Below are 27853 nucleotides of genomic sequence, written 5' to 3' on the forward strand. Positions count from 1 at the left end.
ATGATGTTTATCAGTTTCCCTATTTTCCATAGCAGGACTTTCAGCTCAACTTTAACAGAATTCCCTGGAGAAAACAGGCACGGAAATGAGAGAGGCCACTCGACACCATGCTGCAGAAGGTGGGCACTTTCCTCCTCACATTAACTCTGTATTTTCCTTTCATTAATGTTAAGTTTGGCACTACCTTACATATTGTAATCACCTGTCAATTTTGGCTTACACTTCATTTTTGCACCACCATTAATGCAACATTCGTAAGAGGCACAAATGTGATAATTAGAAGAATAGTTGGAAGTGCTCAATTATGTTAAAAATATATATGTAACATCACATTAAGAGCAGCTTACAGCTGCCTACAGATGGAAGAGCTCACAATACTTTTCTGGTTTTTAAGTAAGGTGTTTCAATTACAAAAGTACAAGAAAGGAACTATTAAGAAAATTCAAATAGATGATAATATTTTTTATAAATGGAGATCTCATAACTGGCAAAATTGGATTTTTCATCAGCTGAAAAGAAACAAGCCATTTGTCTAAGCTGAAAGTGGGGCAGAAGAAACTGGAGCTGTTTCCTTGTGCAATGGGAACATCACCATTCTCAGGTGTACTGCAGACCAGTGGCCATGAGCCCCAGCACTGACCTGCAGCTGGATTTGTTCCCTTACTGTTTAAACAACTGAGGCCTTTCTTATGGCTGATGGAGAGAGATGGGCACCTTTTAGCAAAAGAGTCATCAGGCTCCTAGCACATGCCGTGGTGTCAGAACTGCAGCTATCTGGGAAATGGGGGCTTTTCTGCCGTGAAAATAGAGAATTATAGAATTGTTTGAGTAGGAAGGGACCACTAAAGGCCATCTGGTCCAACTGCCCTGCAATGAGCGGGGACACCCACAGCTCCATCAGTGCTCAGAGCCCCTCCAGCCTGACCTTGCAGGTCTCCAGGAACAGGGCATCCAGCACCTCTCTGGGCAACCTGTGCCAGTGCTTCACCACCCTGACTGTAAAAAGATTCTGCCTTATGTCCAGTCTAAATCTCTCCTCTTTTAGTTTGAAACTATTTCCCCTTGTACTGTCACAACAGATGCTGCTAAGGAGTCTGCCTTCTTACAGCCCCTCTAGATACTGACAGGCTGCTCTCAGGTCTCTCCAGGGCCTTCTATTCTCCATGCTGCACAGCCCCAGCTATCCCATGCCCAATGGAAAGGAGAAACATAACATGGGAAGTGACAACAGCGGTTTGTTGAAACGCTCTCCTAAAAAAAAAAAAATCCGTAACCATTCCACGTGTCTGTTTTGTGCACGCAAAAGCAGCACTCCGTGTGTGCCAGAACGAGACTTTCTCTAAACAATTACATGTTTTATAACACCATTCGAGCATATGCGCGTAGCTGATGTCAGTCAGGAGTGGAAGTTCCTTCCTGAATAACAAACCAGCACCGACTCCCGCACAGCACCTGGGGCTCACACACGCTCCCTCCCACTCCTCCACCCCCCACTCGACTCCCAGGGCCCCCACTGCCTCCCCTGTACTCCATGGGGCTGCTTCCACATCCACCCACGTCCTGTCTGTGCTGTGTGTCCTGGTGACCTCTGGGTGTCCCAGAAGAGGTGTTTAGGGCTCTTCATCGCTTAGGGCACCCGATGGTAAGATCTGAAAGGCTTCTTGTCAGTATTTCTGGTTCTACAATATGCATTAGCCAGCACATGCCCGACTTCGGGCTGCTTCTCTGTTACGGATCTCTGGATGTGGATTTGTACAATTTTACACGTCATATCATAAAAAAAATATTAACATTGCAAATTTTTAGGCTGAGCTCATAACTAGTTTGTTTTGTAAGCGTGTTATTAGGATGAAATGTCATCTCACAGATGGTGACATTGGGAGTGGGTGCTTAATTTGAGTAAAATCTCCATATTCTCCTCCGTACAGCCTATGTTTGATGAAAGCACACCTCAGCTTTCCCTCAGTGCGTGCATGGGAGCTGCTGAGTCACAGCCTGAACCACTGATGGAGCACCTGGGGAAAGGATCCGGTCAGCCCTGGGAGCACAGGTGAAGGCAATTCAGCTGTGTGAGCAGAAGGGTTGCAGCCTGGCTGCACCTCTCTTAGACCTCATTTAAGGGCTGACTGCCACTGAAGAAGGATCTCTGGTTGGAGATTCCTCCCTTGTGGAGTTTTCCCTGCAAGCTGAGATCTCCAGAGATGGGTGAGCACTTTCCCTTTGTAGCACCTTTCCACTTACAGTAGTCCCTTTGTTATTACATCTCCTGTACTGCCATTCCACTGTGTTGATCTTTCTGATTGTTATGGTGCAGTAAGGACAGCAGAGAGCTCTGTGCTCCCCATCCTGTCCTGCCCCTCCTGCACTCCCCCCACTTGCACGCTTTAATTCCCTGCATCGCTTCCATAGAAAGGAAAGGCGCTACTCCTGGTTAGCTTGGCTGAAAGCAATACCCAAACAAGGCAGCAGCACGCTGCTCGGTGGCTGTGCTGTCACTCCATTGTTCCTCCGGAAGCATGATGCTGCGTTTGCTCATCCACCTCCCTTGCCAAGAGCTATCTCATAGCTAGGTTAGATTGTCTTCAGGAGCACAGGAGGCACCTTTGACAGCTTCTCCATTTTGGTATGATTCAGAGGTTGCTAAGCCCCCACTTTCTTCTAGCTACATCCCCAAACATCCTGTGATAATAGTCTGCTATCTGGCTTCATCCTTTGCAATCTCAACAGGACTGTTCCTGGACATCTGCTGGGGAGGATGTTGTACTGCTGTCCCCTCCAAGCTCAGGGCCCCTCTGAACTTCTGTGTGCAGGAAGGGCCTAAGGGAAAGGTTTCATCTGTGCATTGTAGGGAGCAGAAAGGCATCTCTTCTGGAGATGTGCAAGAGGACAAATGCTGTGCTCAGTACGAACATCTGAATGCACCGTATTCAAGAGCTCATCTGCAGGTGTCCTCCAAGTAAGGAGGGAAGAACATCGTTGTAAACAACTTCAGATGTTTTGGAGAGGGTGGGAGGAATCCAGGAATCAGAGGAGCACACTCAGAGGTAGAGTTATTTTCTGGTGGATGTCATAAACAAAAGAAAGCTGGGCAATCCCTTCTAAAATCCTTTTTTACACAAATTCCTTGTGGATTGGAGCATAACATTCAGAGCTGTATTGTTCAATGTATTGATCTTGGTCATGGGGGGGTGTAAGCAGCACAAAGTACCTGGTGACCAGCTGGGAGAGACACACAGGAATCACTGGGAAAGTCATAATCCCTCCCCTGCTGACGTGATTGAGTTTGCAGCTTTACTGCAGAAATACAAGAGGGAGAAATTGATCTCAGGTGAAACTAGTCTTTTATTCTATTTGACATAAAGTGACGTGCTGGCAGAAAATAGTCCCAAAATACATTATGAATATTGAGCCTTTGGACCAACTCAGCCAAGAGCACCTCGAGTGCATGTGAAGCTCAGGAGTTTGCTGGGTCTGTGGCACATACGTTTCCATTGCCATGATGTTCACCTGCCATGACTGTATTTGCAAATGACAGAAGCACCACAACAGAATGTGGTACCTAACGGTGTATGCTGTCTGTCAAGACAGATAATAAATGTATTTGTCACTTGTGTTGTGGCAGTATTCATTACATGCTTTAAATATCAGACAGATTAGAATAAACTGATTTACTTCAGATGGGACAGAGAAGTCTAAAGCCAAAGCCTCGTTACCTAACGCTGATACCAGCATTCTCCATAGCAGAAGTAGTCTAGAAAAAAGCACAGAAAAGCCCAAACACAGCTGCCAGGAACGATCAGTGGGCAACCCATCAACCTCAGATGCAAAGCCTCCTCTTGGTCTACAAATGATCCTATCTACGTGAGAATTGCTCACAGTGTACTTAAGAGATTTCTTTAGAGTTTCTCCAGCACAAGAAATACCAGTTTCTTATTTAAACAAAGAACACTTACAATGTAAAACCAAAACCAGACGTTATGTCAGCAGAACCCCATGTGTGCTTTTCCTCGGTTCGTGCAGTTTTAGGTCCTTCAGCCTGAACCAGGGACCTTATATTGGGCATGTCTATGTTACAGGGTGGGTTCTGCCCATGTCCTGCCCATGTTTCACTGAAGGTAATGCTGAACTGCCCGAGCTCTGTTCTCTGCAGCCTGTTGGTCTGCAGCTGCCTGAGGGCTCACCAAGCCATCACCCCCTGCCCATCCATCGCCTGATAGAGCGCCTTCCAATTTGCAGTGCAAAAGCAAACAAAACAAGTTCCAACTTCTGAAGGTTGCGATATCCCCTTCCTCGGTGCTTCTGGGCCTCTGTATTTTCCGCTTCAGAGGATGTGATGTGTTCTATAAATCCCTGCCTTAGCCTCTGCCTTAGAAAAATAAACGTTGCTCAGATTTATGTTTGTTCCCATTCTTGAGGAAAAATGAAGCAATGATATACGTAGCAAATGGAACAGAAAATTGCATCTTAGCCAGCAGGCTTCAAATGTAACTGACTTTGGTTCAACTGCAGCAAGTGCCTCTTCATCCTCTTAAGAAATCAGCCCAGTTTTGTACACATGGTTCTTTGCATTACCCTGAGGCTAAACCAAGCTGTAATTTGCCCAGTAATCTAGCGAAATATCACACACCTGCATTACACACCAGTATAATATACAGGGTTTCCCCTTTTTATGTGAACTCATCTCAGTTTCTATAAAAATGTGAACGTGGCATAGCCTTTATACTAGGAATAATAAGAGATGTGTTGTGCTTTGCAGACATCTTTCTTTACAGTTTTATCAGAGCTCACCCTAAATCCTCAGCTTGCACTTCTTTTGCTTCTTAGAACTGTCTGACAGCACTAATTGTTTTTAAAAGTGAATTATTTGTTCTAGAGCGAAGACTCTGATTTCGCTGGAGCTGGTTTGCACACACTGAGCCCTTTGCTTGTGCTTGTCATCACGCGTTGTTTATAAGTGAGAGAATCCAAATATTTACTTTTGGGTCTCTAAATTGCGGTACTGCCTTCTATCCAGAACCGAGCTGCCTTAAAACCAATGGCTGAGACCAGGGTTATCTGGGGAGGACGCAGTCAGTCCCTCAGCCATTCACAGCAGGGAAACTTAAGATTTTTGGCGGCTCCAGATGGACTGCTGGCTTCTTGTACACATCTGAAAAAGCAGTTTAGTTACCAACACTGAAGTGATTTCAGCTGCCTATATTGATGCCGAGTTGTTTTCTCACTGAGCTTTACAGCTTTGGAGCGAGTGAAAATCCTAAGCGAGATCTCACAGTGACTAACAGCAGTCTGAAAGCTACGTGGTAATATATGGCTGCTCAACTTCTGTGGGAATTCCCAAATTTATCAGGATTTCTGGGTGTTCACAGCCACAGAACCAGAACACTGGCACAGAGGGACACGAGCCAGCTGAATCAGGAGGATGTATGGATGAAGGAAGCAGCTTTCTCAAAAAATGAGACTGCCATGCCTGGGAAATGAAATCCAGAGAGAGTCCATCTATTCACGTAATCTATTATGTAGGGATCAGGACTGCAGAATGAAAATATGAGAAAAAAATACAGGGAGGCCCAAGAAATAGCTGCAGATTTCAGGTGGGGCATGGGCATGCCCTGAGTACATGGGCTGCAAGAGAGCATCGTGGCTGATGCTGCTACACAGATAAACTGTGTTGCCATCAGAGGAAAAGATTAGAGAAATTAAGAACAGGCTAATTTAATGGCTGTCTCAGGGAGGGCTTGTAGAGGAAACCCTGTAAGTATTTTGGCTGTGCTTTATCTGCCCTTCAAGCCTCCTGCTGCCAAGGTCTTAACTCCTAGCAGGTAAATAGGGAGGTATGTGTTCAGCCAAACAATGGGTGCACTGCAAGGGCTGAATGCAACCTCGCTAAATGAGTCACTGCCACAGGAAGCTTTCAGCAAAGGATGGATGTGGCACTGAGGGACATGGCTTAATGGTACGGCGGTGATGGGTTGACTGTTGGACTTGATGATCATAGTGGTTTTTTCCAACCTTAATGAGTCTATGATAGACAAACTTGCTCAGCGAGGCTGCTGTAGCAAAGCTCCTGCAGAGGCACATTCCCCATGTGTGCCTCCATGAATTCAGCAGCCACAGCTGCTTTGCTTTGCCAGCTTGGAAATGCTCAGTTTCATCTTCTCCAGCTGTAAATCATGTTGCTTAATTAATCCTCATTAAGTGTTGTGGGCATCTCTCAAGCTCAGTTAACTCTTTATTTAATTACAGTAGTGTAACATATAATGTTCTCTGTTTGAAGGGATGCTTTATGCCATGGTTTAATCCAGAAACTGAAAGAATTAATTAGTTCCTAGAATATGTCTCTAAATGGGTGGCTAATTAAGCTGTGCGTTTATCACAAGCGCCTGGACTCATCAGCCATCATAATCTATTGCTGATACTGCACAGAATCAGAAACGCACTGCGTGGCTCTGTGGTTCTCAGATCTCGGTAGGTTCTTCTGAAGCAGAACTCAGGTAAATATTTAACAGAGATATTTGGCTTCTATCAGCCAAAGGCCTGGCCAACACCCAGACAAACTCACAGGCTGCTCTTGTTCCAGAATTGTCCCCCTTAGAGCCGCCCCGCTGCACCCCAGCCCTGGGTCAGGGTCTGACTCCCGCAGCATGGTTTCCACCTGTGCAGCCTTCTGCCCTGTTCTTCTCCCTTTGCTGCAGCGGCTGTTCCCTCAGCAGCACAACTGGAAGTGCATAGAGGGAACTGCAACAGGGCATGCTAGATGAGTGTTGTCTTCCTGCCCCATACAGACACAGTCAAGCACTCTTTGCAGCACTTGCTGAAGAAGAGCACACAGAGCCTGACTGATCTTCTATCCAAATTTCCATGAATGTTCAACGCTGCTTCTTGAACTGAGTGGGGTGGTATAAATGCATCAGCAACTCTTCCACATACAGGACTCTTGAGTTCTGCTGCTAGGAGACAGAGCAGTACATGATGATCTTCGGAGACTCAAAAACAAGCGCAGAGAGGGAATTACTCCCAGGCAGCATGCAGCTTTCATTCATACTTCAGGAACCGGCTTCATCCAAATGGGGAGAAAATCCAGCTGGCCCCAAGCCCTCCCAAGCATAGATGCTGTTTTTCCGGTACATATGGCAGTACCATTCAAAGAGCTATGACAATGACGCTGTTTATAGCTCTGAAAATGGCGCTGCCATCTGCACCACGGCCGCGGCTCTGCTCCCCGGAGGCTCGGCACAGGGTGGTCCCAGCCCTGCTCTTCCACCTGCTGCGTTGTCCCACTCCTGCCTCAGGAGGTGGGTTAAATGAGAGTGGAGGTGCGGTTTGGGTTGAGAAATCCCTGCCACCTTGATAGTCATTACTGCCCTTTCCGGCTGGAAGCCAGTATTTGGCTGGATGTTTCCAGTTGCTCCTTGAGAGCAGTCTTAAAAATTGAAAGATTTGTGCTTTGAAAAATGATACTGACTCTCATTTGTGCTGCTGAGACGTCTTCCATGACAACTGCTGTGTGACTGCAACCATAACTGACATCAGATATTACTGTCATCATTACATCGTTAACCTGAGGCATCGCTACAGTAGGGAGAAAGACGAAAAGAAGCCTTTCCTGCTCCTTGGCACTGATGCTCTGCCTGTGGTACCTGAGGAAGGCCCCACCTGTCCATGATTCAGCCCAAGGGGAGCTCATGGGTTGGGGCGGCCTCCTGGGCACAGTCTCATCCTCCAGGGCAGCCCGGTGGGATGTGACAGCTCCAGCCCTGCTCTGGGACGCATCCCACATCACCCCACTGCCCCAGGCAGCTGCTGGCCCCCAATTTCCACACTCTCACCCTTCCAGAGCTCAATCCTCCTTTTTGACTATGAGATTTTTTAGGCCATGGCTCCGCTTTCTTTAGTTTTTCAGGAAGCATATGCTGTTAAAGCTTCACACAGAACTATTTAAGGGACCAAAAGGTGAAAATGTACGTTTCTGTTGCTCTGTCTCCATAGGCAACCACCAATGCTCAGCAATGGCTTAGTGAATTTGTTGGAAAACTTCTCCCTTTGACCATCCTGGGGAGCTCCCTTTGAGGACCCCAAAAAGTGCAGCTTCCTGCTCTAATGAGTTGGTAAAAGTTGTGGTATTTGGGTTCTTTTGTGTGTTTGCTGTTGTTTGTTTTGGTTTTAGTTGGTTTGATTTGGATTGGTGTGGGTTGGGTTTGGTTGGGTTGGGTTGGTTTGACTTGTTTAACAGCAGCATATACGTACCAAAATCTTGCAGTGCAGGTTCAAGGTGCCAGGATGCTCCAATTCCCTGCTGTTCACAGAATGACTCCCTTGGACACGGGGCTGTGAATCTCTGGAGCACATTCAGCCTCGAAGGCAGGCTGGGAGATTTTCAGTAGAAAATCCCATTTTGCTGAAGCTGAATTGTTTTGTTTTGTTTTTTCATGTTTCACATCAAACTTCTCTGTTTCCTCTCCCCAAGAATGTCATATTTTCAGAACGCCTCATTTCAACCTTTTCAAAGCAAGTTAAGTTTGAAATCTTGTTTTAAAGTGAATGAATGATAAACTAGATTTCAAATCGAAATTGAATGTTTTGAAATGTTAGAAATGAAAAAGAAAACAATCACCACCACCTTGCATGTCTGCCCCCCCCCCGTCTAGGATCAGACAGATTGCCTACTTCTGCAAATTAACTGTAGGATAACCTTCAGCCTTAATGCTATCTGTTCTTGAGTGCATGTGAACTTTCTGCCTAATGAACCTCTAATTATCTTTCCAAGGCAAAGTCCGTAACGAAAGTAATGGAGCAGCCCATGTTAAACAGGGATGGACCCCCAAGCCACAGCACTAATAATGAGTGCCATCACAGCTGTCAGTCAGGTTTCTCAGTTCATCACAATTCCATGATTTGGAATGGCTAAATTTGCTTCCAAATGAATCATTTGGTTCAGAAACTGCTCTGGCAGCGTGCATGCTTTTCTTCGCATGCCCTAGCCAAAGTGGTGGGGACTTCAAAGGCTGTGATAGATAAGGATTGGCTTTATCAATGTGAAATTGTGAAATAAGGCTCTGTGCACCTCACACCAAGGATAGCAGGAGTCATGTGAAGGAGCCTGCCAAGCCATGGGTCAGGGCCATGGGTGCTGAGGCAGGCAGGGCTGTACAGAAGGCAATGGATTGCGCTGATTTGCACACGTGAGCTGGCTTATGCCAGTGCAGTTCTGCTTGCTGTGTCCTTGCTCCTTCTTGCTTTCCAAAACGGAGTTACCTTCTCTGTTGTCCTGTCCTCTAGGGAGGTATTCTTGGCTTTGACCAGAAAAGCCTGAAAGCCCACCAGACCAGACTGGTGAGGTTTTGTAACTGTTTTGCACAGATATCACTGACTATATAATGGAAAATCAAGACTTTCCTCTGCAATTAGCATAGGGGAGGGAACATGATGGTTAGAAGGAGCGAGTTTTGTTCTGCACTGTTCTGTTTTGGCACAGATCTCAGTAAAGTTATTCCTCACTGGTACTGATATGGAGAGCAGAAACACGGAGACAGCTCTTCTGTCCTGACTATGGTGGCAAGGTATGTCCTGGATGCCTGGAAAAATGAATTACTGGCCCAGCTCCTGGTGCCATGAAGGAGATCTACAGGATCCTACCGAGCCTAGGAATTTCTTATTCTCTTGGGAAGCAGCAGTTACCTTTTACAGCTGTCCTGGCTCTTCTGTCTTGTCTTTTGACAGTGTTTCATTGGTACCGCGTGTCTGTCACTGATATGTGTCATCATCATCCTTGTCCACTATTTAGTCCTCAGATGATGGGCATTTAGCACAAATTAAAGGATGCCTTATGCTGCTGTAGTTTTTTTATGATCTCCTCTGGACCCCAATCTGGTCCTGCAGAGGAGTTTCAGCCCAGCAGCCACAACCAACTTGTGTTGAACGTGGCAAATTTATGACTCCATTTAGGCGAAGAGGCCTACGAATGCTTTCTCCACAGCTCTCATCTGCCTTTTCCAACACTGAGATTTCCCTTTACCCACAGGAAATTTCCACCTCCCGTAGATAAAACAGAAAGGCAGTGAGATGGAAGGACTCTGGTTCCAGCAGACATTTCCCAAGCAACACGATAAAAGCACAACCATTAAATAAGACAGGAATGAAGCGTAAGGATCTCTGTGGGGGAAAAAATAAAAGAGCAATTCTGCCATTTCTGTTACTGCTTCTGCAACCTCAGACTGACGCTTTGTCCTGCTGACACACTGCAGCTATGGAAGCAGTGGTGAGGCATGATGCCCAAGTGTTGGCCAGTCACAGGTCTCGGCAGCCCCTCAGCAAGCTTGGGCTGTCCCGGACAGAGGTGATTATTTCACTGTAAGGCAGGGGGAGCAGCAGGAAGTGCTGCTAGCTGTAGATTACCTTCAGCTTTTGCTTACTCTCTTGAGCTGAGCTTTTTGGAAAAACTGCAGCCAAGATGGAGCACAACTATCTGATGGACTTGGTTGAGAAATGTCTGCATAGAGATAAGGGCATGTGGCCCTATGATGGGAAATGACAGCACAGACATGGCCAGAGGGAGGAAAGCAGACACAAAAACTTGCATGAGGACAGTTCACAAGCACTTAACATGAAGATCTCAAGGATTAATGGTCACTTGACATACCTTTGTCTGAAATGTAAATCTCAGAGCACTGTGCTCAGCCATCTGGGTATGAGCACTCAACAAATCCCCTAAAGTCCCTGAATGCAAGAATCATAGGGTCATTTGAGGTGGAAGCGACCTTTAAATGCCATCTAGTCCAAGTCACCTGCAATGAACAGGGACACCTACAGCTCCATCAGATGTCCAGAGCACCATCCAGTCCAAACCTGAGTGTCTCCAAGGATGGGGTATCCACCACCTCTCTGGGCAACATGTGCCAGTGCCTCACCACCCTTATTGTGAAGAACATTTTCTTTACATCCAATCCAAATATCTTTTACTTGGGCGTGAATCCAGGGCGTAGTCTAACAGGCTCTGGAATACCCTGGATTCTCCTTCTAGCCCTTCAAGTTTCAGTGAGGGATAAGAGGATGATGGAAGTTACTAATGTTCATCTTCTTTCCTATTACTGCGCTCAGCTATCCCTTCCTATTCAGCATGGGAGCTTCTCTCTGTGTCCGAAGAATATTTCATGGCAGTCTCACTTTAAATTAGCACCTTACATGATCTCTACTAATTGCTTTCCAAAGACATTTTCCCTTGTTCCTGAGGGATTTCTTTTTTCTTTTGACCTTTGAGGGGATGATGCCAGTTCCCCACCAGTGGCTGGGAATTCTGCAGCACAGAAACTCAGCAGCAAGTTGGGTACCAATGCAGGGAGCAGATTGCAGCCTGATCCTGTGTGTACTGCAGCCTACACAGGGGACCTGGATGTGGGAAACAGCAGATGGTGGAACCTGAAACTGCTTCCTCCACTGTGAACTCTGCACTCTTAAAGCAACTGTTGGAATCTGCTGTGTCTCTCCAGTACCTGAGTGTCCTAAAAGGGAATAAATAAAATCTTTGAAGGGGGAAAGGAGGGAAATTCCTTGTCCACCACAAATGTTGTGAGATAACTGTGGGGTTTTTGGTACTGGGAGGTGAAGTCTCCCCAATGTCTGTAGCCTCACCAGCTCAATGCAGAGGGCATGGGCTGATGGCAATCAGTAACACAGAGGGGTTGTGGCTGTGTGACACTGAGGAGCCACACACAGTGTGTGCCTCCTGATGGATGAGGCTAGTCACACATCAGCTCCTGTGACCTGCCATCCCAGTTTCAAGATGAGGAGGTCCTCATGACCACCAGGATTTTCTTGGTCCTGAAATGAGCTCTTCTCCTTTTCCTACCTCTGTTTCCAGCAGAAAGCCAATTTCACAGTATCTCCTGTTTAATTTTCAGCTAATTGGAGCTATGTTTTGAAGTGCTTGGCCCCAGGAGCATTCCTCTGTGATGGGAATCCAAGTGAAAGCACACACCTCATCTGACGGAAGAGGATACCTACCAGCAGCCAGAAGTTATGACTGACTTAAAGGCACTGGTGTCATTAGTCTTTCATAGTTGTTTGAGAAACTCTCGTGTCTATATCTAAGCTCTAGGAATTGTTAAATATCCCGTGTTTTATGCACGGTTCAGGCTTGCTCCGATGTAGGGCCAAAAAGAGCTGTTCTGTCCTCAATGTGGTATGAGATATTTGGTGCTGTGCAATGGCAATGCAAAATTAACACCAGATCATTACTGCCCTCTGTCCTGACATGTTTTATGTGGTACTTAGGGTGGGATTGTCCTGCGATACAGTGAGAACCAGCATCTAAATGCAGCGCTGCTGCTGCACAGCACTCTGCAGCTGGAACCCTCAGTGTCCTGGAGAAACATCCCCACGTGCCTGGGGTATCTGCCTCTACACCACAAATCTGAGAGAGTGTGGTCATGGCTTAGATGGGAACTGGTCTACTGCAGAACAGCAGGAGGAGCTTGGAGACAGAGGAAGAGCCACTTAGTGCAGAGAGGAGGGAAGACATAGAGGTAGTAAAGGGAGAAAGGTAAAAAACAGACAGTTAATAGGGAAATGCTCTGTAGCTAGCCTTTAAACCAGCTGCCTCTGTAGCTAGCCATTAAACACCAAGAAATCACCTTTCAATAGTGTCAAAGCTAGACTTATGTTCCCAGGTCTTCTATTGAAAGCGAAACCTGTCTTTATGGCAGCAGTTCTGAGTTAGAACTGTATGAGACATCAGGTGAGTTCATTTTCTTCCATATTCCTCACTGGGAATCCTTCAGCACTTCCTGCTCCTTGAGAATATCCTCTTTGATCTACCTTTAGGAGTGCTCTGCTGAGCCCACATTCTGACAGCAACCCAGCAGTGCTCAAGGGAGAGGTTTGGTTGCTATGTAATGTCTTTCTCCTGCTGATTTCAGGAACAGCACCGGCACATTTGCTTTGATGGTCTTCTTTTGTGGAAGCCACCCATATCTCATAATCAGAAGCCTAGAGGGTAGTATTTGGGTTCCTTAATTTCCAGCCACGATAACTGACATGTTCACTGCTAGGAAGTTTGATCTATGGAGGAATGTGGATTTGCCGGGGATTCCTGGCTGGTGATCCTTGAGCCAGCTGACAGCTTTAGTGCGTTGGAAATGTTGGTCTGTGTTTTAAGTACAGACGGGGGAGTAATTGTTGAGCTCCTTGATTTTTGTCACACTGCAGTGCAGGAATATGGTAGTTACTATTTAATTTTTAGTGAAGTTATAACTACGCCTGGCCATTAGCCAACACCCTGTACTAGCTTTAAAAATACACTGCTGTTGGCTGTGAACAAGGTACTACTGGTTTCTCTCTGGTTCTCTGAAGTAGCAGAGAATTATTAGTACCCCTTCAAGCACTCAACTGCTGTAATTCCCATTCCCAGCCTTCCATTTCTCTCCTGACTGTCTGACAAAGCTTGATAAAGCGCAAAGGGAGAACACTTTCCCCATATCAACAACAGCAGTTCTGATGCAGAAAGCTGAGAGTTTCTTAGACCTTCTCATAAATGGAAATTGTATTGAATTTGATTGATTTTGTAGTTTTCCCCATTGGAAATACGCTCAGATTTACAGGTAGACCTCGGTCACTGATGTAGACTTGGATGCCACTGTTCTTTTGACCCAGGCTGACCTAGGGATGAAAGCATCTATCAGCTGCCTACAGCTCAAGGTCTTGCTAAAAGTTTCAACCAAGTTTTTTTTAGGGTTGTTCAGATGGAGTATTTTGGGTTTCTTGGTGGTTTTTTTCTTTGGGGGGCGGGGGGGGGGGGGGGGGGGGGGGAGGAGGTGGGAGGAGAAAGAAGGAAGGAGATTTACTCTTTTTTCTTAAGATATAAGTAGAAAGACAAGCCATCCAGCAGCTGATGATTTTCTCTACTACCTACAGTTAATGTTAGAAATGCATGCCTTATTTTCAGTACAAATATTCTCATTTCAACTTGCAGTCACAGGATCCACTTTTCACTGCGCTTTATACAGAAGAATGTTATTTGTAAGCTATGATGAAAGACCAGTTTCTAATAAGATCATTCTTTAATTTCTCACTTAAGCTCACTTAAGCTTAAGGTAAGCCTTCAAATATTTCATTACTTTGTGTGCTTTGCTTTCCCTGAATTTTCTGATTTGTTTTTTTACATTCCTGTTCTGGGCACATTAGAACTCAATACAGCATATACAGAGGTCACTTCATTACTTCTGCTTGATATTCTTCTAGTTTCTTCATCCACGGATATGAGTTGAACCTTCTGCCCCCCTCACCCAGGGGTGTGCTTTGCTGCCAGACCACATTCAGCTGCCCATCCTTGGCTGCACACAGCCTTATCTGCCGCAGACCCATCCCTCCCCTTGTAGATCATCCTCTGATACAATTCATCAGGACCAGGGAGGGGTTCCCTGATCCTCCAGCACCCATCCTAAAAGGGAGTTTGGGGAAACTGAGAGGAGCAAGTAGTGGAAATCCAGCAGCAGCTGGATGAACGCAACCCGCGCACCCCTTCCTGACTGTGGAGGGGATGAATAATGCCATAAGTTCATGGCACTATAGAGACACTACCAAGAACCTGAGCAGAAAAGAAGGGGAAGGTACTTTTTGTTTTTGTTTTCATATACTTATTCAAAAATGTAAGCATCAGCTCTAGCCTTCACTTCTCTGGGAAGTGGCAGATCTAGGCCTCATTCTGCAACGATTATCAAAACCAAAACCTGTTTGATAAAGCTGTACATTCGGGAACAGGAGTGTGTGGTAGAAACTCTATTTGCCAAACAGAAAAGGATAGAACAAGACAGGAAATATGTGTTATTTTGTAGGTTCAAAGAAGGTTTCATAGGCTGTGGAAAACTTGGAGGTTTGTGCCAAATACTTGACAGCTCTCCTGAATGACAAGAAAAAGAATTAGAAAAGGATCAACTGTGAAAAAGAAAAAAACTTGCACGAGCAGTATGCCTGGCTTATTTTTTGCATTTACTTGCTTCTTTTTTTTAACACCTTTAATAACAGCCTTTTCCTTTGAGCCCAACAATATGCTTAAACTTCTGCATATGTTCATCAAGTATTTTGAGAGCATCATACCACCTCCTTACATTCAGGTACATGATGTTGAGATCAGGATTTTATTCTGCTCCTGCTGACTTAAAATAGAGGTTGGAGGGAAGGCTTCGCAGTACACCCGCGTGATGCACTTGATTGCAGAGGTGGGGCATCCACAGAGCCCTGTTTTGGACATTATGGTACCTTGGCTTCCCCTCTACAGGAACTTGTCTTTCTTTGCTGATTTCCCATGGCAAAAGGAACACAACTTAAATTGGCTTAAAAGCCCCACTCCTTTCTTGCACCCCATGTTCTTCGCTCCCCCATCGACTGCCCCCAGCTGAGTGGGTCTATGAGGGATACTGAGGGTGCATCTCCTGCCTGGGGAGGTGGCTGTGATGCTCCTGCTGGACGGAACTGAACAAATGTCCCCATCTTCTGTTCTGACAGCACTGTGTTTTCAATGATGTGAAGCTGAGCTCTTTGAAGATCTCTTTGGTAACAGTTCTTGATGTGCCATTCATAGCTGCTTCGTTGCCTACAAAGTAGTCGTTTACTGCTCTTCTTGTCTCAATGTTGTATCAAAGTGTTATAGAGTGCTTTCATTGCTAATAAATAGTAACTGTGGTGCTATAAAATCTTTTCAAAAGCACCACAGGGCATGAATCTCACTGAATAAATTATATCTGCCTCTAATACTTTAACACAAACCGTTACTGTTTCTGCGCACTACCAGACAGCTTACAGATCCATCAATGGTAAGATTGTTCACACGTATCATTAGTGTAAGACACTACCAGCTTCTTGATTTTTCATTTAATCTCTGGTACAAATAATCACGTCTGGATGTATTCCATTTCTGGTAGCAACGCGGCATGCTTCCATTCCTTCCAGGGTGACAAATGCATGCGGTGTTTGCTTTGCTTCCTGCTTAAAATAAAGCATATTCTTTTCATTTGTGCACTTGAGCAGCTGTTGTGTGTCTTTCCAGAGGTGGAAAAAATGCTGCTAAGTCCCAAACCCTTGGGACAGTTCAAGGCCAAGGGGATTTTTGTCTTCTGCTGACATTTTGAGAGAGGTGAGGTTTACGGAGCACTATAATACTTCTGTGAGGATGTCCCCTCACATGGTGTGACATCACATCTAGGCAAAGCACAGAAATGCCTCCTGCCAGGCCCAGCAGCAGCCCTCAGCACCACCTGGGGAAGGAGCAAGCTTTGCACATATCCGAGCTGCACCACTCACATCTGGAGCTGCCCAGCTGCTGCTGCTCACCCACTATCTCTGGTCTAAAAGAATTCAAGTTTGCAAAAGACGACAGTAATTATTGGAGGAGTTCCTTCCAGCTGCTCCAGGATTACAGCCTGTCTTAACTTCTTCAGACATCTCACAGTGCAACTAATTATCCCGGACATGGGATGTGCTAGTAATGTTTTGTGTGTTTCAGTGATTTCTTCGGAAGTTCATAGGTTTTTAATTTGAAAGAATAGCACAGGTTAAACTCAAATATGAACTGAACAAGTGGCTTGTTCAGTGAAGTGAACAAGTTAGCTTGCTTTGTACTAGTTACTTATGTAGACCTGCAGTTGTAGATGCCAAGAATTTAAACTACGAGAATGAAATACATTTTTGATAAATGAGTTAACAGGGGGAAAAAAAAAAAAAAAAAGGATTTAAATGGAGGAAACAACTTAAAAACCACCTAACAGTGAAACCACTAGAAATGCTGAAATAGCCCCAACGGAGGGCAAGGAATCTGCATGTAGAAATTTGCAAATATTCTTGGAACTCTGATGAGTTTCAGCCAAGGTATGGATCCCTTCTGATTACCCTTCCTGCAGAATGCAAAGGCTTGTAGTGAGATTTGATTTCAGATTCTAGGATTTCAGAAGGTTTGACACTCATGGTAAGAAAACCTATCCAGGTTTATCCCTGCAGTGTAAGAACAAAGCCTCAGATATTGAAGAGCTCATACATTGCAAAGGAGAGGACTACAGCTCACCATGAAGGGAGAGTCAATGTGTGGTTTAATTAGCTCTTTAGGCAAGAAAATTGTCAGTTAATCAGAATTAAATGGACTAAATGAAGACATAGGTTCAAAGGGAGAATCACTCTTCAAAGAAAGCTCTCTAGAAAAATTCCCCATTAATAGCAAAATGAACAATGGAGGCATCATAACCCAGGCATAAATCACATTAATAAAGATGCAGTCATAAAGCACAGCAAAACAGGAAGAACAAAGATGAGACATAAAGCCACATTCTAAATGTAGCTACCTGAATTTTAAAAATCTTATGGATGATAATGGATGACAGTGACGCCAAGGCAGCCTGCATTCGCCAAAGAGCAAAGTAATTCAGAAGCAAGGACTGGAAATCATCAGCTAATGCAGTATTAGACTTACTGAGCTGTGTGTGATGTTGGTGTTTGCAAGATTCTGTGCGCTCCCAAAAGCATACAGAAAAAAAATTATGGCATTTTTATTGGCGACTAAAACAAAACAAAGGCACATCTGCATCAATTCACAGGTCAGGTCATCTGTTCAAGATGTAAATGCACACTGAGCAGCAGATGTTAGCAGCAAGAATAACCTCTGCCATGCCTAATAAATAAAAACAGGAGACTTGAGATGGCCAATGGACTGTTCTGAAAGTGCAGTTAAGGATGGAAAGATGCTCACAGCTGGCTAAGAGCTGAAATCACAGGTGGGTGAGCACGACAGACAGGCTCACAGCAGGAGGAACTACTGCCTGTACCTTGTAAGCACTGGGACCAGACAGGCTGGGTCTGGTGGCTGCCCTGCAATCAGAAATGCAGGCAGCAGTTAATGCTCATAAATGAGGCAAAATGGCAACAGGCGATCAAATCGCAGCAGGCATGGTGAGAGTCCCTGGGATAGAAAATTGGTGGCCAAAATGATTGTGAGCAGCAGAGCTCGTCTCTGCCCCAGGCACACGGAAGGTCTTACAAGTGGCTTTAGCTGCAGTGGGCAAATATAGATGGGTAGGCAACCTGGGAGACCTATGCTGGAGGCTTTGTGCTATAAGGACATCCTTTTGCTGCAGCTGCCTTCTGCCAAAGTTTACAAACCAAAGACAATGGTCAGAAAAATAGGAAAAGCTCACCAAGCAGTCGAAAGTGAAAACAAATCTCAAAGCCAAGATGTTAAACAGCAGTGCCATTCAGAGAAGGCAAAGTATGTTTTACAAGTGATAATGAGATGTGCTCATCCATGCTTCAAGCGGCAGTCACTGGTGGTGCAGGGTGTTCCTCCCTCGAGCTCCAGCCCCAGCACAGGAGCTTTCTTTGGCTTTTTGGAATCTGACTTTTCTTCAAAAAATCTTGTACGATCCATAAGAAAAACAAGCTGCTGGGATTTTTATTAGGTTGTGGAGATGAGTACCATGAGGAGATGACAGGGCATGGCACAGGGGATGAGGAGGGAGCGTGCAATGAGACAGACCAATAAGAGGAGGGAAAAAGGAGACATAGGAGAACTGTTAACTGAGGATGTCTGAGAACCCACAGACCTGTGTTTCCTGGGAGAAGGTGGGGTGGTGGGTGGGGGTGGATCATCTTAAGGTATTTCCCTGATAGGAGAAATGTGGAGTTCTCAAATGTCACTGAACACTGATTGCAGTGACCTTGTGTTCAGATTTTACTCTCCAGCAATTCACTTCAACTCACCATCTCTGCAAACGTGTGACTTACAACACTCTCTGAGTCCATAAGATCTCTGCCCTCTGGTTACTGTTCACTGTGCCAACGTTTATCTTTTGCTAGGAAGGGAAGCCTGAGGGATGGATCTTGAAACATTCCCCATGTGCAGCCTTGTGGCATTCAGGTAAATGAACAGCCTTTTCAAAAAGCTCAGAAAGCCTTTTGTACACTGATCAGAAAGGAAGAGGGTTATTTAAAATTGAAAAGAAAAAATTAAGTTAAGCCAATATTAAAAATGCTCTTAAGCAATTAGCCCTGAATCTTAGAGATATCTGCTGCTACAATGAATCATAGAATCTAATAATAATTACTTGGATTTATATAGTGTTTCTAACCCTATGGCATGCACAGCTCATTGTCTAAGAACACCTTGGCTGACAAAATGTGGAGAGGTGGGAAACAGTTGGTCCACAGCATTCAGCAGAGCTGTGCAGAGGTCTCAGCTGGGAGATACACAGCAGGGAAGCAGGTGGACAGTAAATTGCTACCCAAAAGAGGATTTGTTCAGATACCAAAATTAGCTGTACACCTTCCTTGAGCTCCTCTCGTGGTCGATGGGCCCAGTGCAACAGGCAGCAGGCTGCTCACTGCAGCTGGAGCAGAGCCCTGCACACAGCTCTGTCCATCTCATCATCCAGGTGTTCCAGCACCTACTGCTCTCTGGGAGAAGTTTTGTTCCCAGCACAGGACACAGTGCTGTTGGGGGTAAGCAAAATGTCACTGCATGAGTGAGAATTCATTTCTCAGCAGCAGCTTTTGTGCTTTAGGTGTATAAACCTGAATACATCCCTAGCATAGTGCTGCTGATTCAGGAACAGGGCTGGGATTAAATTAGGTAGTCCTATAATTGTGCTTCCTGTCAGCAAGGACTGAGCTGAAATCTGATTAGAGCTTTTCCCAACAGACCTTGCTCTGTTTCTTCAATGAGACCTCCAAACCAATTTAAACAACCATTCAAATAGCCTCATGCAGAAAGGAGCTGCTTGCTTTACTCCCAGGAGACCTGCAAGGATGGAAGATGTGGAAATCCAGCCCATCTTTATAAAGAGTGTCCACCAGGCAGCCAGTCCCACATCCCTCCTTCTGCCATGCACTCCCATGCTGATTCCTGGCACTGCCTTGTGCAGTAGAGAGGAAAGGAAAATGGGCAGAAAGCTGTGGAGGCTGGAGCAGAGAGATGTGGCTGGGATGAGGCCCTGGGGACGGCCCCGACACCACACTCCCTGGGAAATGGCATTCCTGCTCCAGGCCCACGGCCAGCACCGGGGATGCACTGCCTGTTACACAAACTGGCTTTGCAAAGCAGAGAGAAATAAGAAACAGTCATGCATGAGAAAGGCCAGAGAGGTTTAATTGGAAAAGACAACAAGTAATGTAAGTTACTTAAAGTTTCCATTTGAATAAGAGAGACAGTGAAGTGAAGCCCAGCAGTAATTGCACAGAGAGGAGACGTTGACCTGCAGCACTTCTGGCCATCCCCACGGCTTCTCTCCCCCCCTGGCTTTTCACACCGCTTTTCACCCTTCCCTCCAGCACTGTCCTCCGACAGCACTGCAGGGGCTGCTCACAGCCAGGTTGCTGCAAACTTCTGTAAACCCAATTACTTTCCATGTTCGTAGGTGATAAAGAGATGAAGCGATGCTTTACAGAGCAGCGGGGCTAAGCCAGGGAGGTTCTGCTGGTGATGGGCAGAAAGAGCGAGCAGGAGGTCAGGAGCAGCACAGCTCCCCGAGCGGCCCAGGGAGCACCAATTCCCACAGCTTCCTGCAGAAAGGGCTCTCCCGGGGACCCCCACGTTCTGTGTGGGTCACACCACCACTGGGTGCTGCTGAGCCAGGAGTCAGCTGCTCCTCAGGGGGCACAGATCAGGGCAACAAATTACTGAAGGTAAGCAGTAATGGGGATTCTGCCCCACCAGGATACAGCAATAGGCTTCGTTACCCAAAGCACAAGCCATGCAATTAAAAATTGACAAAAAATAGTGGTTCATTCAGTCCCTTCCAAGCTCAAGGTGCCTTTCAACCCCTCAGTCTCCCTACCAGCAACAAACCAATGCAGAACAGAACTTCTGATCCTGAGTCTTGTATTAGGCCAAATAACAAAAGGGGTTTTATCACAGCTCTAATCTTTTTCCAATATACTGACATATTGAAAGAGATTACCTTACTGAAATTGAAGGAAACTGTGGTATTTTAAAACCTTAATCCCCTTTCTCCTCTGTAGGAAATAAGATAAATTTCTTGATTTCAGTCTGTACAATTACAAGAAGCTTTTTCTTTTATCAAAAGTTCTCCTTTTTCTCTGGTGAGGTATTTTTGGAGCTGTATACCAGGCTTCAGCCCACTATATGTGTACTTATGGGCAAGACAGGCAAGTTTGGGGTGAAGGGGGGCCTCACCAACACAGTCATCAGCGTACTCAAGAAGCATCCCAGCAGGAGCTGGCCTGTACTGGTATGGGCAGTGGGATGGGCTGGTGGGGGCTGGCAGGAGCTGGTGGGGGAACTGAGTGGTCAGAGAGGACCAAAGGCTGGGCGATGGGCTCACACATTGCCCACAGAAGGCAGAGGGAGCCGGTGCAGGGAGCTGAGGTTGTCCCACACCTTCCCCTCCACTTTCATCCTTTTCCATCTTCTTCATTTGTCAAGAAAGATCCAAGCACTATTCTGCTTTTAAATTTAGCACAGATCCCTAGGAAAGAAAAAGCAGGGAAGAGGTGGGAGGAAGAACCTTTCCCCACACTTGAAAGATGACAGCTGAGGGAGAAGAAATTAGTGCCTCGACATCCTACCCTGGGGATAGCCCAACTTCAATAAAAGCCTATCACATTTACAAATAAAAAGAAAGGCTTCAGCAATAACTTCAGAAAACACCCACAGTAAAAAAATAAGTCGGCCCCCGTGCAAGCTGGAGGTGCACTGCATGCTGCAGTGCTGCAATGCTGCAATGCTGGTGGTTGCTGTGCTGCAGGAACCACCATGCAGCTCAAACACCAGGCTGAGCACAGCAGGGATGCTGCCCTGACACCGTTGCACTCCCATTGCTGTTCCCAGCTGCAATATCCTGCTGCAAACCAGGTGTCTGCCTTCAATTAGTGGTGCAAATCAGGCTCCTCATTTTCCAGGCCGTGCTGGAGGTCCCCTCCTCTTGCAGCTCTTGGCCTTTGTGCTCCTTCTCCTGATGTCCAGATTCCAGGCTGTGCTGCCGAAGCACCAGGTGTACATCAGCTGCCTGGAAGAGCTTGGTGTGCCATTGGCACCCAGATGTGTAAAAGCCAGGAGAAACAGAAATCCATGCAGCTTACTTCAAAAGAAGATGAGGGGAAAGGAAGAAGATGACATCCATTTTCGGCTTGTAGGCCCTTTGATGCTGCACAGAGCAGAATACAACAACTCCTCCATGTGTGCATCTCTCTTACTGTTTTGGTGTGAACTTTTGCTGCTGTTGAACAGCTGAATTCCCAGATCCCCGTGTTCTCTGTGTAACAGCTTGCATAATCTCACCCTGCATTTCCTGGGTCAGCCTGTATCTCCTGTTTGAGCTATCACATACCTCCGGGTATTTATAGCTCTCCTTGTCCTGCTTGTGAGCCTTCACACTGTCAGTCAGTGTTTGTGAGTGCTGTGACTGTAGGGAACGTTGCTGCCAAGTTGTAAAATCGTGCCAAGGATGTTGGAACATAAGTTTGATTGCAAATATTGGCAAAGCTTCATGAAAAACTACAAGAGAGTTCCTCCAAGAAATTACAGAACTCTTTTATCTGTTACTGAGTCTAATGATCTCATATATTTTTATAGAACACCTTTTTGGAATTGCAGCTAAGGAAATTCAACTGAAAACCAGATTATCTCCTGACAAATATTAATGCTATTGGCAAAGAATAAGACCTAGTGAATGCTATACTCTTAATTCCCCTGGTCTGAGTCTTCCCTGGTACAAAATTGTCTCCTTCCCATTCTACCCTTAACTACTTTACCCAGCCTGGATTTAAATGGCAGAAGGAGATGACACATCAGTATATTTTGCACATACCGACTATCAGATAGCCACCCTGAAAAATAAATGGGGAAATAAGAGCAAAGGCACAAATAGTGAAACCTATCTGGGGCCACGGAGAGGCTATTGGAGGCCACTAAGAGCCTTTGGGCTGCTTCTGGTGTCCACAAAGATTAGAATTAAGGGCAAAGCGGAGCTTTGTGGGATCCCAACTGCTGACACAATCATATCATACAATGACACAAGTTTTATATATTCATGAAGCTTCAGCTTGCCATAAGTTAGCCATTTTCCCCCACTGGTCTTAGGGAGAGCTTGTTTCAAAACATCACTGCTGTGATAGCCAAAAGCTCTTTTCTGATTCCATGCTTGAATTTATTCCTAGCCACATTCTATCTTTTTTTCCCTTGTGCCACCATTACTCCTTCGTTCAAATGCTTCTTCTCCCTTTCCAGTCTGACCCCCTTTGAAGTATTGATAGGCAGCAAGCAGACCCCTGCTGTGCCTCCATGCAGCAGCACTACCCAAGCCCACCTCGTGTGGGTACGGAGTGGAGCTGTGCGGTGCCCTTGCCTGACATGGGCAGCCAATACTCAAAGTGAAAGTTTCTGGTGGAAACTCTGAGCAATCTTTGGTGGCATTGCCCAGAGGGATCAGCCCGGGGCTTGTGTTAAAATGAACTGAAAGTTCTTCAGGTCTTGGTCTGGGTCACCCCTATGGTTTTCATTAAAAATGCCTTGCCATGGCTCAGTATTGAGCAGAAAGACCCTGGAAACCCCTGTGATACCTTCCTGCAGTACTATGTGGGCTATACTTCTGGTCATGCCTGAGGCTGTACTCACAGACATATGGTCCTGGTGAAAAGGGCTGCCTGACATCACCCATAGATGTCAGCACAGCTTACCCAGGCAGCTGCAGCTGACAAAAAATGTCACTACTGCATTTTAAAGAGAAGTCCACCAACAGAGCTCTCCCTATTAGATGAAAAAGTTCATTCATTTCTCCTGTGCCTCTTGCTGAGCACTGGAGCATCCCTAAGGACAGAGCTCCTTGCACAGAGGTTCCTATCTGGTCCTACAGCCACTGCAAAGTGGAGTGCTGTGGTCTGCCTGCATGCAAACATAATGTTTGCATTGATTTGCTAAGATGAAGCAAAATAAAACCCTGTCAACAAGGACAAAACCCAAAATCCCAGTCTGGATATATGCAAGGACACTAGCTGCACCCAGTCAGTATCTCATCAGATTCTCTGGAAACAAAAACCTTCACATCCTCCCTCTAAACTCCTGTCTAAACGAGGAATTACACAGAAGCTAAACTGCAGGGATGGAGATGTCAGAGGGATGTCTCAATCCTTTTCTTAGAAAATTTCTAAAAAGAATTTAGTGGGAATGTGCTTTGTTTACTTTGCAAACATGAATCTCTCGCCTATTGGCTCCCAACAGTAAGTGACAGCTTGAGAAATTACAGCTGGCGTCCTAAGGCTCCATAGCCTGTACTTGCTCCAAGTCTCACCAGGGCAGGAAAATGTCTACTGGTGTCAGTGCTTCCAAAATGATCTATGGTAATCCAGCATGGAACTGCAAACAATGAGGCAACGAAGGAAAGAGCAGATTGAATCCGAATATCCATCTTGTGGCTAATGACCTTCTAGTGAAGAAGATGATGCACTCTGTCAGAGCTCTGATCCATATTGCTGGGTCATTAAAATTCCCAGGCAGTTCCTGCCAGGCAGAATTTCTGGCCATAATGGTCTGATTATGGTTTCACCAAGGGCAGGCCATGCCTGACCAACTGCCTGGCCTTCTGTGATGGAGTGACAGCATCAATGGAGAAAGGAAGGACAACTGATGTCATGTACCTGGACTTGTTCATGGCCTTTGACAAGGTCCTGCATCACATCCTTATCTCTAAATTGGAGAGAGATGAATCTGAAGGCTGGATATTAGGTGGATAAATAATTGGTTAGATGATCATAGCCAGAGGGTTGTTGTCAATGACTCTGTGTCCAGGTGGAGGACAGTCATGAGTGCTGTCCCCCAGGGGTCCGTCCTGGGACCGGTGCTCTTCAGCATCTTTATCGATGACACTGACAGTGGGATTAGGTGCACCTTCAGCAAGATTGCTGATGACACCAAGCTGAGTGGTGCTATTGACACAACAGAAGGAACGGACACCATCCAGAGGGACCTGGACACACTCAAAAAGTGGAGAATGTAATGAGATTTAATAAGGTCAAGGGCAAGGTGTTGCACGTGGGTTGAGGTAATCCCAGATATGAGTACAGAGTAGGAAAAGAACTCCTTGAGAGCAGCCCTCCAAAGAAGGACTTGGGGGTCCTGATGGATGAAAAGCTGGAGGACCAAAAGTATCCTGGGTAGCATCAACAGAGGGGTGGCAGCAGGGAGAGAGAGGGGACTGTCCCCCTGTGCTCTGCCCTTGTAAGCCTCCATCTGGAGTCCTGGGCCCATACCTGGGGCTCTTAGCACAAGTAAGACATGGAGCTGTTGGATTGGGTCCAGAGGAGGACCAGGAGGATGATCAGATGGCTGGAGCCCTTTGAAGAAAGATAGAAAGAGTTGAGCTTCTTTAGCTTGGAGAAGAGAAGGCTCCCCAGAGGCCTCAGTGTGATCTTCCAGTACTTGAAGGGAGCTTATAAGCAGAGGGAGGACCGACTTTTTACAGTCTCAGAGTGATAGGACAAGGGAAAATGGCTTTGAACAAGAAGAGGGGAGATTTAGGCTAGATGTTAGGAAGAAATTTTTTACTCGGAGAGTGGTGAGGTGCTGGAACAGGCAGCCACAGAAGCTGTGGATGCCCCCATCTCTGGAGGCATTAAAGGCCAGGTGGGATGGGATCCTGGGCAGCCCGAGCCGGTGGTTGGCAACCCTGCCTATGGCAGGACAGTTAGAACAAGATAATCTTTGAGGTCTCCTCCAACCTAAGCTATTCTATGATTCTATTATTCTATGATGATTTTCTGTAAACAACTGTATAGCTTTGGGCAGTAATACTCTGCCACTGAAATTCTTTCCCAAGTGATCCTTGAGTGATAAGAAAAAAATCACAGAATGTCTACAGAAAAATCTGTTCAATATCTGTAAAGGGAAAAAAAACCTTTCAGAAGGATATTCACAGTGCAGTTAGTGCTAAAATAAAGATTCGGTTTTAAGCCAAAACCCTGCATCCTTTGTGTTCAAAAACTGAGTCACATTTCCACTTCACTTTGAAATTTGGTCAAAATAAGCCAAGAAGATATGTTTGCAATTCATGTCTTTTTTCATCCAAATACTTTTTTCAGGATTTCATTCCCTTGCTGGTTCTGTTTGTGTGTGTATGGTCACTGTTGAGTCACGGCCTGAACCACTGATGGAGCACCTGGGGAAAGGACCCGCTCAGCCCTGGGAGCACAGGTGAAGGCAATTCAGCTGTGTGAGCAGAAAGGCTGCAGCCCGGCTGCACCTCTCTTAGACCTCATTTAAGGGCTGACTGCCACTGGGGAAGGGTCTCTTTCTGGAGATGCCTCCTTGGTGAAGCTTTCCCCTGTGAACCCACAGTCTTCTGATACAGGTGAGCGACCTTCTTCCATTCCTTTACAGCACCTTTCTATTGTGCTGGTCCTTCTGTCATCACACCTTTTTTGTTATGCCTTTCCCATTGTATTGATCTGTCCAATTGCTACAGTGAGCACTGTGATTCCATGTGCTTATGTGCTGCTTGCTTCTTTCTCCTTAAGGCAAAAAACAAAACCGAAGTGACAACATTCAGATGTTCTAGAAGAACCAATAGCAGTGGGTTTTACCCATTCACCTAATCAGGTGGAGCTCAGTGCTCTGCCAATGCAAGGAGTTGGCTTTGAAGCTGCATGTACTACTGCTGGGAGACCCCATGTTTCAGTCCCTTATCTCTAGGCTAGATTTTGCAAGCTTGTCCAAGCAAAGCTGTGCATGTCTTGAAATACATGATCTCTTTTTCCTCTCAAAGCAGCAGCAAGGCCATTCCTTGGCTGTGGCCAGCTGCTGCAGCCAGGAGATGGATCCCGGGTCCCTGCAGCACCATCCTGCTTTCAGCAGCCCAAACAGAGCCAGGATGCAATACCTCCCAAAACACAGCCTGTGAACATCTCTCCAGAAATCTCTTCCTGTTGGCTTATGCAATGAGTTGTTTCCATGAGCAGGGGTACATGTGCAAGGGAGAAGGAAAGCAAGAAGAAATATTTAGCATGATGTAGCTGTGGCTGAGCCAGGCTCCTGCTGCTGTTACTGTACACCTTCTGTGGGCTTCATTGGGGTGGACAGTGAGGTCATCCCATTCGTGCCCCTTGTCATCACCATCACTCCTTCCTCCAGCAGCCACCGCTGTTCCATGGGGAAAGGTGGTAGTGAAGGCACACATTCACCAGCTGAAGCTCAATGCACCTTTCTGACATCAAGAGATAGCCCTCAGCCAGGAGAGCTGGGGAAGAGATGAGTGAGCAGCGAGGAGGGGCTGTGCTTCCAGGCTGTGGTCTGCAGGCCGTCCAGGTGCCGGGGCCCTGCGTGCAGCTGCTTGGGCTGCAGGGGAGGGTGGCCGCAGCACAGGGCTGTCCCACCCCGACTGCTTTGCTTTGCCTTGGGAATTCCACGGTCTCTGTGACTGCCTTAATGCCTAAGGAAGGATAAGAGATAAGAGGAACAGGAGGAGACAGGACAGCAGGATTTTACCTGTAAGCCCAGCAGCGGAGACTCTGTACTGGCAGCCCAGTGGGCAGGAGGGCTCCAGGACCAATATGAATATTTGGGGGCAGTCTCTTTAATTTATTCATTGTTTCAATGATTCTGGAAGTAATGCAATGCAATCAGCCCATCCACCCACCTGAACACCGAAACCTCTGTCCCAGAGTCTCCTCTGCTCCTGGCTGGGAAAGGGAGAGGAGGGAGGAAGAGCTCCAGCCAACACCTTACAGACTGAAAGCAGCAGCGCAGTACTACAATGCCCACACCAAACCCAGTGGGGCAGGAGCAAGGTGGGCACAGTGCTGCTCACACTCTCCCACAGCACCTCTGAGCCATGCTTCCCTGCAGCCAGGGAGGACTTCTATTTATTCCAACGCA

General features: G+C 46.2%; 1 protein-coding gene and 2 non-coding genes across 9 annotated transcripts in view; 1 reads left to right on the forward strand and 2 right to left on the reverse strand.

Annotated features, from left to right (window-relative positions):
• HTR4 (5-hydroxytryptamine receptor 4) overlaps positions 1 to 27853 on the reverse strand; it is a 109635-nt gene that overhangs the window by 11723 nt on the left and 70059 nt on the right. Inside the window, exon 8 of one of the 7 annotated variants that reach the window (XM_046900520.1) lies at positions 13866 to 14431. The exons of 4 other annotated variants lie outside the window; for them this stretch is intronic. In XM_046900520.1, coding sequence (XP_046756476.1) covers positions 14371 to 14431 — 61 coding nt within the window. In that variant the 3' untranslated portion in view covers positions 13866 to 14370. Of the gene's footprint in view, positions 1 to 13865; positions 14432 to 20091; positions 27408 to 27853 lie in introns of those variants that run through there. 2 more of the 7 variants (XM_040647128.2, XM_015293659.4) reach the window with 2 other exon arrangements.
• Positions 7102 to 7217, reverse strand: MIR458 (microRNA 458). The gene has a single exon (NR_035324.2). It is a non-coding gene; the product is annotated as a microRNA 458 (primary transcript).
• On the forward strand, positions 7108 to 7209 carry MIR458B (microRNA 458b). Its single transcript, NR_105590.2, has one exon. It is a non-coding gene; the product is annotated as a microRNA 458b (primary transcript).

This window comes from Gallus gallus, chromosome 13 (genome assembly GCF_016699485.2).
Source record: "Gallus gallus isolate bGalGal1 chromosome 13, bGalGal1.mat.broiler.GRCg7b, whole genome shotgun sequence".
Taxonomy (NCBI): Eukaryota; Metazoa; Chordata; class Aves; order Galliformes; family Phasianidae; genus Gallus; species Gallus gallus.